We start from the raw sequence: 10,738 nt of genomic DNA on the forward strand, positions 1-10,738 counted from the left end.
CTTCTCATTTCTCACAGTTTCCAGGCATATTTGCAGACAAAATATTGAGATTATAGTTAGAAACTAGCTCTGGAAAGGAGAAATAGAACATTGACATATAGGAAGGAAAAAAACCAAGAGCTGTCTCTGAGTTTGCATTACTTTGAATGTTTACAGCCTCTTGTTGCCTTTCTAGGAAATGCCCTCCTGTATTATTGCTGGGGTTTTACAGCCAATTGGGGAACTAGTTGAAAAACCCTGGACAGAAACTCAACAAGAAGTGAAACCAAATTCCATTTAAGAATGAAACCACACTGATCACATGAGATGCCCGTGTCATCACCTGGTGCACGGAGAGGGAAGCAAATATACTGATGATCTGGTCCAGATGCCAGGCAGCTGCATTCATCCTTATAAGAGAGAGGAGACAAACAGTGCAACAGAGTGGATAGATCTCTCCTCCTGGTGAATTTAATGCTGTGTATTTACTAGAGTTGAGTGACATTTGGATTATAATCACATTGGGTGAGTGGCAGTGAAAACAGAAAACATCTCTTTTAGTCTGACTATAGATTAATCACAGGATTTTCAATCTGGAAAAGACCTTTGAGATCAGTTCTTCTGGAACTTGAACAATTAACCCATGAGTAAACTGAAAATTAAAGAAATTAGGTCACTTAGAACAAATTATTCTAACTCCTGTCTCAGTACTTTCTATCACATCCCACTATCGGAACAACAGTATTAATATCCATTTTTATGACTAAAATATTGACAGGGATGAGAGGGGAAGCACAGAGCACAAAGTACAGTGACAGCTCAATACTTATTCTGTGCCAGACACACAGTTCTAAGTCTTCTGTACATATTCATCTCACTTAATCTTCACAATGCCAAGGAGTCCACAGCATCTCCCTTTTATGAATTAGGAAATGGAGACATAAAGAAGTGAAATTATTTAAGGTCACAGAAAAGGTAAACAGTGGAGCTGAGATTCAAACCCAGGCAGTCTCACCCCAAAGTTTATTCTCTTAACTATTCTACCATCATTAAAGAACGTATTTGCAAGATGATTTTTAAAATTAGAATAAATTAAACAAACTTTAAATCTGAATCTATGGCCTTGCAGACGCAGCCACCCCGGAACCTCCCTTGCTGTCTAGCCATGGTCAACCCCACTGTGTTCTTCAACATCGCTGTTGACAGCGAGCCCTTGGGCCGCGTCTCTTTTGAGCTGTTTGCAGACAAAGTTCCAAAGACAGCAGAAAACGTTCATGCTCTGCGCACTGGAGAGAAAGGATTTGGTTATAAAGGTTCCTGCTTTCACAGAATAATCCCGGGATTTATGTGCCAGGGTGGTGACTCCACATGCCATAATGGTACTGGTGGCAAGTCCATCTATGGCGAGAAATTTGATGATGAGAATTTCATTCTGAAGCATACAGGTTCTGGCATCTTGTCCATGGCAAATGCTGGCCCCAACACAAACGGTTCCCAGTTTTTCACCTGCACTGCCAAGACTGAGTGGTTGGACGGCAAGCATGTGGTCTTTGGCAAGGTGAAAGAGGGCATGGATATTGTGGAAGCCATGGAGCGCTTTGGGTCCAGGAATGGCAAGACCAGCAAGAAGATCACCATTGCTGACTGTGGACAAATCTAATAAATTTGACTTGTGTTTTACTTAACCACCAGCCCGTTCCTTCTGTAGCCCAGGAGAGCACCCCTTCACCCCCATCTGCTCGAAATATCCTATAATCTTTGTGCTCTCGCTACAGTTTCTTTGGGTTCCATATTTTCCTTATCCCCCTTCAAGGTTAGCTGGATTGCAAAGTTAAATTTATGATTATGAAATAAAAACTAAACAATTAAAAAAAAATCTGAATCTATGCTTTATTTAGATTTCTTTAAAAACTAATTAACAGCAAATAGGAAGATTTTCTTTACCCAAAGACAGGACACTTTCAATAGCATGTCACCCAGCTTTTAACCACACAGTTGTTTTATTTTGAGTGTTGTTATTTAAACCACAGCACATCCAAATAAGTGTAGTTTAGAAGAAAACATGATTATAAGGGGCTTCTACACTTTGTAAGAAGTACATTTTAATAGTGTCCTTTGTAATAGCTTCCTTTATCTTGGCTATCAACATTCAAGAACGTTTTCTAGCGAGAGTACCAATTGCACAAATACAGGGTAGGACAAGATCTCCAGCTTTAGGTTGGCAATTTGAATATCCCCTGAGGAAAATGATCCAAGTTTTATAAATGGAAGAAAAAATAAAGAAGATGCCAGATTCTTCAACTTAGCTATCTCTCCCTATCAGTGATTAGGTAATAATCAACAGTCACATTTGGGGATGAATTTTCTAAGTAAAGCAGAAGCATATCACTGACTAGAATTACGAAATCTTTCCACTGCTTCAAGATGCTTTTTATTGATAAAGAAATTTTAAGGAAATTTAAAAAGAGAAATCTTTCAATTCCCTTATTTTTCCAAGTCTAAAATGATCAAAGAACCTCTGTAATAATATATTCAGAGGTGTTTCTCTCCCAAAAGTACAGCCTATATATCCTTATGATAATAATGGTCTGATCCATTTCTTATGTGCTTTCTATGTACAGATATAGTGTTAAATGCTTTACAAATCCTGTATCTCACAGAAGCCTTCCCAAAACTGAACTGGTGGCAAGGTGTGGGGGGGGGGCGGTGGGGGGGTGTCGTAATTTCTCCCATTCTACAGACGAGGAAAATAAAGTCCAGAGAAGTTAAGTAATTTGCAGCTGGTAAGAGCTACAGCTAGTCTTAGCTGCATTCAAATCCAGTTTCTTTGACTTCAAACACCTTCTCTCTCTCTCTCCCTTTTTATTTTAATATTTATTTGTTTATTTGGCTGTGTCAGGTCTTAGTTGCAGCATGTGGGTTCAGCACATAGGCTTAGTAGCTCTTTGGCATGTGGGGTCTTAGTTCCCCAACCAGGCATTGAACCCACATTCCCTGCATTGCAAGGTGGAATCTTAACCACTGGATCACCAGGGAAGTCCCAAAACACCTCTTCTTAAAGGCTACTCTACTGCCTCTCTCGAAGACCCAACTGTCTTATCAGTTGTGTTCACTAAGCCAGGACAACTTCTCAGCAGATTAGAGACCCGTGGTGATCCATTATGTCTTGAGGTAGCACAACTCACCAGTCAGCTGGCCTCTGCTTACCTGTGAGGCTCACAAACCATCCCTCTAAATGGTGATGGTCAGTACTGTGCTGGCTAGGTTCATCAAGGCTGCCAGGGTGGCCACAGCTGCAAAGTAGACCACCTACAGAAGGAAGAGAAAGGGAGTTTGGAACCCAAGAATGAACTGTCTTAGCTCATTGTAATACATACAGTTATTTATCTGATAGCTTGAAGAACATCTAAATAAACCTGAAGACTTTTGAGAGAAAGCGTTTCAAGGCAGGTTTGAAGCCAAATGTTGCATTTATTCTAAGCATTTTCTTCTTCCACCCCAGTGGCACCAGATCCGGTGCTAATTTGTACCTTGCAGACAGACTCTGCTGTTCTATTGCCTTCATCCCTGGGGTATGTAGACTCTGATTCACAAATTAGGGGTGAGGAGAACACTAGTTAAAGTTTAGCTAGATCCCACATCAGTAGGCAGGGCCATCCAGTGATGACTCACCAAAGGGCATGCAGTCTCATCTGTGACTTTCACACTCATGGCACCAGGGGGAGACAGTGACACAATTGGGGTGAGCCAGCCATGCCACTCTTGCTCCATCTCCCTTCTGTAGGAGAATACCAGCATCAGGACGACATAGCAGGTGGGGACAGAGGCATTCTAAGTGAAGAGCAAGGTGTGAGCAACTGCAGAGAGAAGCGATATTTCCTCTTCATTTTAAGAGACAGGTTACAAATATATCATTGTTTAATGCAGAATAACTGCATTTGACCAAATCCCCATGCCAACCAGGGCTCTTATTTCCATCAGCTATCACAGGCTGAGTAGGAGGCAAGGAGCAGGCTTGTGTGCTCACTAAAGGCAAAGCCTTTACAACCAAAAGAAGGAAAGAAAAGAAAAAAGCTGGGCTTTTCAAATAAATGAAAACATGCTTTGAGAGAAAGATGACATGAAAAGCAGGATGTTCAATAAATCAAAGCTTAAATTTTTCTGATTTACTTAAAATTTACTGATATATCACACTCTTCTGGATTTAATTCATGACTCAAATTATCAATATGGCCTAAGGACCAACAGTCCAAATTTTAAATAAGTTAACCTGTTCAATGCAATGGCTTCAGAGACTGCTTTATGAAGCCTCCTAAGTGGAATGAAAACAATCAGGCTGACTGGTAATCACAAGAATTGGAAAAATTTAGGAAATCCTATATTCTTCTTCAGTAAAAGAAGGTTAAAGATATATTAGAGGCAAAAGCTAAAAACAGATTGGCATTTGAACAAATAAGTCTCCAGATATTAGTTCCCAGTTCAGATAGATTACTTGGTACAAAAGATATCTTTTACATGTAGAAATTGTCTTTAATAAAAATAACATGACTATTATACACAGGTAATACCAGAGTATTAAAAAGAAAATATATTTTTAGGAATTTAATATTAAAAATCTGTGGTGGATAAAAAAATCTAAAAACCATAATAAAATATTCTAAATATAGTACCAGGGAATGACAGGAAGCTGGATAACTCTTTTTCTAGCTCTTATAAGTTATGCCCTATTGCTATTAAGTTCATATCTGTATTTTATTTTGCTAAACAAAAAATTCAAGTGCGGCCATAATTTACCATATAATTATTTATGTACTACCCTTTTATCCTTGGTTTCCTGTCAATCCAATCATTAAATCCCCAAATATTAATACAGATCCAGCACCACTAAGCCAAACACTGCTATTAGTAGAAGATGGTATCCATATAACTCTACCAGGAACACAGATATGGCAAAAGTGCCATATGTGGTCTCCCTGCAAGGCAGTATAAGCAAAACATGCTTTAATCATTGATCTAAAAGATGAAACAAAGTTAAAATCCAGAAAGATGCATTTCTCCCAAAGGACATGTATCAATATTATGCAGGATTTAAAACCTGAGTGTCCAAAATTATATTCTTATGCAGTACAGATATAACATTTTTAATGCAATACAGTTACACTTTAAAAAGCTGGATGTGCTAAGTGCATTCTAAGTAGCTTCAGTTGTGTCTGACTCTTTGGGACTCTGCAGCCCACCAGGCTTCTCTGTCCATGAGATTCTCTAGCCAAGAATACTGGAGTGGGTTGTCCTACCCTTCTCCAGATCTTTCCAACCCAGGGATTGAACCCATATCTCTTACATCTCCTGCATTGGCAGGCGGGTTCTTTACCATTAGTGCCAACTGGTAAGCCCAAAAAGCAGGACAGAATATATTTTAAAATCTTAAAACACCAAAGAGCCAAGAAGCCCATGAGAAAATATCAAATGAATACTTGGAGAATTAGAATTCCAAGAATTAAGCCCAGGGGACACTGAGATATCTGCCGATTCAGAAGAAACAGCTGTGAAACAGAACTGCAGTTTTAGTGCCTTAGAAAGTCAGATGATGGAAGTCTATGCTCACCAAAAGACAAAGATAAAATAGTTCCTACTTTAAGCTGAGCTATAATTCTATCCTCAGGGTAAATTAGAGTAAACTAGCCATTGCCTCAACTCTTAGTCCAGCTTTACTCCATCGGATGGTCTAAAAAACCTCAAGTCTTGAACTTGAGGCTTGAGATTCAAACCTCAAATTTAAACTGGTTCCAAGCGGGTCATGCCAATAGATTTCAGATATTTAAATTATCAGATACAGACTGCAAAACAATAATGCTTAATATATTTAATAAATGCAAAGTCTGACAATCTGAGCAAGGAATTGGAAACTATAAAAAGTGACAGAGGCAGTTTAAAAAGGAACTAAATACAAATTCTAGAACTGAAAAATATTGCAACAGAAAGTAAAAATTCAATCAATAAGTCCTATAGTAGATTACAACTAAAGAGCAATTAACTAACTACAGATATATCTGAAGAAAAACCCAATATAAAACACAGAAAGACAAATGCAGGGAAACATGGTAGGAATGAAAATGAAAAAGGAGAAAAAGAAATATAATGGATCAAACGGAAGACACAAAATAACATGGTAGGTTTAGCGTAACTATATCATGAGTTACCAGTAAGTACCAGTTCAGTTCAGTTCAGTTCAGTTGCTCAGTCATGTCCGACTCTTTGCAACCCCATGAATTGAAGCACGCCAGGCCTCCCTGTCCATCACCAACTCTTGGAGTTCACTGAGACTCACGTCCATCGCATCAGTGATGCCAGTCAAGTGGGCCTTAGAAAGCATCACTACGAACAAAGCTAGTGGAGGTGATGGAATTCTAGTTGAGCTATTCCAAATCCTGAAAGATGATGCTGTGAAAGTGCTGCACTCAATATGCCAGCACATTTGGAAAACTCAGCAGTGGCCACAGGACTGGAAAAGGTCAGTTTTCATTCCAAGCCCAAAGAAAGGCAATGCCAAAGAATGCTCAAACTACCGCACAATTGCACTCATCTCACTAGCTAGTAAAGTAATGCTCAAAATTCTCCAAGCCAGGCTTCAGCAATACATGAACTGTGAACTTCCTGACGTTCAAGCTGGTTTTAGAAAAGGCAGAGGAACCAGAGATCAAATTGCCAACATCCGCTGGATCATGGAAAAAGGAAGGGAGTTCCAGAAAAACATCTATTTCTGCTTTATTGACTATGCCAAAGCCTTTGACTGTGTGGATCACAATAAACTGGAAAATTCTGAAAGAGATGGGAATACCAGAACACCTGACCTGCCTTTTGAGAAATCTGTATGCAGGTCAGGAAGCAACAGTTAGAACTGGACACGGAACAACAGACTGGTTCCAAATAGGAAAAGGAGTACGTAAAGGCTGTATATTGTCACCCTGCTTATTTAACTTATACGCAGAGTACATCATGAGAAACGCTGGACTGGAAGAAACACAAGCCGGAATCAAGACTGCCAGGAGAAATATCTATAACCTCAGATATGCAGATGACACCACCCTTATGGCAGAAAGTGAAGAGGAACTCAAAAGCCTCTTGATGAAAGTAAAAGAGGAGAGTGAAAAAGTTGGCTTAAAGCTCAACATTCAGAAAACGAAGATCATGGCATCCGGTCCCATCACTTCATGGGAAATAGATGGGGAAACAGTGGAAACAGTGTCCGACTTTATTTTTTTGGGCTCCAAAACCCATGAAATTAAAAGATGCTTACTCCTTGGAAGGAAAGTTATGACCAACCTAGATAGCATATTCAAAAGCAGAGACATTACTTTGCCAACAAAGGTCCGTCTAGTCAAGGCTATGGTTTTTCCTGTGGTCATGTATGGATGTGAGAGTTGGACTGTGAAGAAGGCTGAGCGCTGAAGAATTGATGCTTTTGAACTGTGGTGTTGGAGAAGACTCTTGAGAGAGTCCCTTGGACTGCAAGGAGATCTAACCAGTCCATTCTGAAGGAGATCAGCCCTGGGATTTCTTTGGAAGGACTGATGCTAAAGCTGAAACTCCAGTACTTTGGCCACCTCATTTGAAGAGTTGACTCATTGGAAAAACTCTGATGCTGGGGGGGATAGGGGGCAGGAGGAGAAGGGGACGACAGAGGATGAGATGGCTGGATGGCATCACTGACTTGATGGACGTGAGTCTGAGTGAGTCTAAATGTTCAAATTAAAGGATAAAGAGTGACAAATTGGATTTTATAATACAACTAAATGCTTCTTACAAGAGATACATTAAAACAAGAGAATAAGAAAGATTAAAGAAAAGGACATATAATAACATCCATGCAAACACTAACTGAAAGAATCCATGTCACTAAATTGATATCAGACAAAGTAGACTTCAAGGCAAAAAAAGCATTACTTGAAATAAAAAGAATCACTTCATAATGATAAAGGCTCAATTCATCAGGAAGATATAAAAATTCTAATTTTGTATGTGCCCAATAACAACGGATCAAAATACATGACTTGAAAATTGTGCAGAATTAAAAGAAGAAACAGACAATCGTTGTGGGAGATTTTAACTTACCTCCTCCCTCTTGGTAACTGATAGAACAAGCCAAAAATAAATACATACTAAGAATATGTACTTCTTATTGTTTGTTGTTTAGTTGCTAAGTTGTGTCCAACTCTTTGTGACCCCATGGACTGTAGCCCACCAGGGTCCTCTGTCCACAGGATTTTCCAGGCAAGAATACTGGTGTGGGTTACTGTTTCCTCCTCCAGAGGATTTTCCTGACCCAGGGATTGAACCTATGTCTCCTGCATTGCAGGTGAATTCTTTACTGCTGAGCCACCAGAGAAGCCCATATATTTATGTCATGTATTATATATATGTATCATATATATTTGTGTATGTGTTTATGAGTGTGTGTGTGTGTGTGTATTCTACATGAAGGTTATGTTAAAAACAGTGTACTTGACAACTTCAGAATATACATGCTATGGTTTGAGGGTGGATCTAGCTTGGTCCACCATGGTCAGGAAAACCATGGGTTCGAAGGTCTTGAGAAAAGAGATCGCAAACTGCAAACAAGAAAATCCAGGGGTTGGAGTATAAAGTACTGAAGAGAGAGTAGGTAGTGGGAAGGATGAAGCAAGTCCAGTGGAGATTCTTTTTTTCCAGAAAGAACAGGAAAGAGAGGTGGATAATTGAAGCCACTGGGCTCCTCTGTGGACTACCAGCTACAGGGGCCTCATATCATATCCATCACATCCACTACACCCACTGAGGTGTGGGTCTGTCTCAGCTCGTCATCCAAGAACCCTCTCTTGCTTCCCTCCTGCCCACCTTGACCATCATCCCTTATTCTCACCTTCCTGACATCCTCATCAAAATAGCCCCTGATCCCGTATGTGCCAGCCACTGATGCCCCAGTCTTCCTGGCCTCCCCCATGCGACCTCCAGTGTGTCTTCCACATTTTAAAGAGCCCCATTGAAAGCCCTTTTCATCGGTTCCCACCAGCTTCCACTACTTAGCTGCATTGCCATGTCTTCTATAGAGGGTACCTGCCAATTCAGATCCATCTTTGCAAACCTCATTCAGAATATCCCTAACAGAGTAGCAGGGATTCCTTCCTTCCTCCCTCTCTCTATCCTTCTCTCTCTCTCCTTTCTTCCCTCCCTCCCTCCCTTCCATCCCTCTTTCCTGCCAGCCCTCTTTTATATACTCATGCATTCAAAATTTAATGAGCATCTACTATCTTTCAGGAATTTTACCAGGCACTGGGGATAAAATGGTTAAAAAAAAAGAAAGAAAAAAGTTCAACAGGGTTCTTGCTCTTCTGTTTTCCAGGGATAACAAACAATAGACAAGGCTTTATAACCTGGTATGATGAGTTTCTTGGATGGGGTTGGGTGTCATGCAGTCAACCCCACAAGGCAGGCATGGAGAAACTATGGCAGGTCACTTAGGAGGTTCTCTGGGACCCAAAGGGCAGCACAAAGCTCTGAGGAAGGACATTAAATTTGATCATACCTTCTCCTGACACAGGAGCACCACCCAGCCACCCACCACTGGAAGGAGGACTCAAGGAAGACTAAGACCTTGAGTCCTTCACACCTGTGGAGACCACCAACCCTGTGCCCTTCCCCCAGGTGCACCCACTCTGCTGCCCACATCACAGCCCAGCCCTGGACAAATCTTCCAGTGATGGCTATAGCATTGAAGAGCAAGGTCTTTGGCCAGTAGCACAGTCTGCTCCAGGCCGGCCCCACTAGCTCCCAGCTACTAGCATGAACTTGTTGGGAGCTGACCTCTCACGTGGGTCTTCCATCTGGCCCAGCCAGGGGATAGGGTCTAGCTAGGGGTATATTACCTGCCACTGGCTGATCTCACTTCAAATGCATATCACTAATTGTCCTTGGGGCCTTCGGGTGCCCTACCCTCATACTGTTTTTCTTGTTCATTTACTTTCCAACTCTCCTGATTTCTCTTCTCTCTTGCAACATTTCCTACCCTCACTCTGAGCTAATAGCTTTGTTTACTAAGTCACTAAAGACGCTTACTCCTTGGAAGGAAAGTTATGACCAACCTAGATAGCATATTCAAAAGCAGAGACATTACTTTGCCAACAAAGGTCCATCTAGTCAAAGCTATGGTTTTTCCTGTGGTCATGTATGGATGTGAGAGTTGGACTGTCAAGAAAGCTGAGCGCTGAAGAATGGATGCTTTTGAACTGTGGTGTTGGAGAAGACTCTTGAGAGTCCCTTGGACTGCAAGGAGATCCAACCAGTCCATTCTGAAGGAGATCAGCCCTGGGATTTCTTTGGAAGGAAAGATGCTAAAGCTGAAACTCCAGTACTCTGGCCACCTCATGCAAAGAGTTGACTCATTGGAAAAGACTCTGATGCTGGGAGGGATTGGGGGCAGGAGGAGAAGGGGACGACAGAGGATGAGATGGCTGGATGGCATCACCGACTCCATGGACTTGAGTTTGAGTGAACTCTAGGAGTTGGTGATGGACAGGGAGGCCTGGCGTGCTGCGATTCATGGGGTCGCAAAGAGTCAGACAGGACTGAACGACTGAACTGAACTGAACTGAAAGATATAAAAGCAGTGGAAGAGGACTTCCTTTAGTTCCGATCACCACAACTTCCCACCTGTCCACACCTGTGGCTCCAACTTTACCTCCTGTTTCTACGGGCACCAGCAAAGCTGGCTCCTCACTATATC

The 10,738-nt window shown here is 41.2% G+C and overlaps 1 protein-coding gene across 1 annotated transcript; it reads left to right on the forward strand.

The window, feature by feature from the left end:
- The first annotated feature begins 1,081 nt into the window (after positions 1-1,081).
- Positions 1,082-1,664, forward strand: LOC133245939 (peptidyl-prolyl cis-trans isomerase A-like). Its single transcript, XM_061413694.1, has one exon. The coding sequence runs from the start codon at positions 1,097-1,099 to the stop codon at positions 1,637-1,639; it is 543 nt and encodes a 180-aa protein (XP_061269678.1). The 5' UTR covers positions 1,082-1,096; the 3' UTR covers positions 1,640-1,664.
- The last annotated feature ends 9,074 nt before the right edge of the window (positions 1,665-10,738 follow it).

The sequence above is a fragment of the Bos javanicus genome, chromosome 4, assembly GCF_032452875.1.
Source record: "Bos javanicus breed banteng chromosome 4, ARS-OSU_banteng_1.0, whole genome shotgun sequence".
Lineage (NCBI taxonomy): Eukaryota > Metazoa > Chordata > Mammalia > Artiodactyla > Bovidae > Bos > Bos javanicus.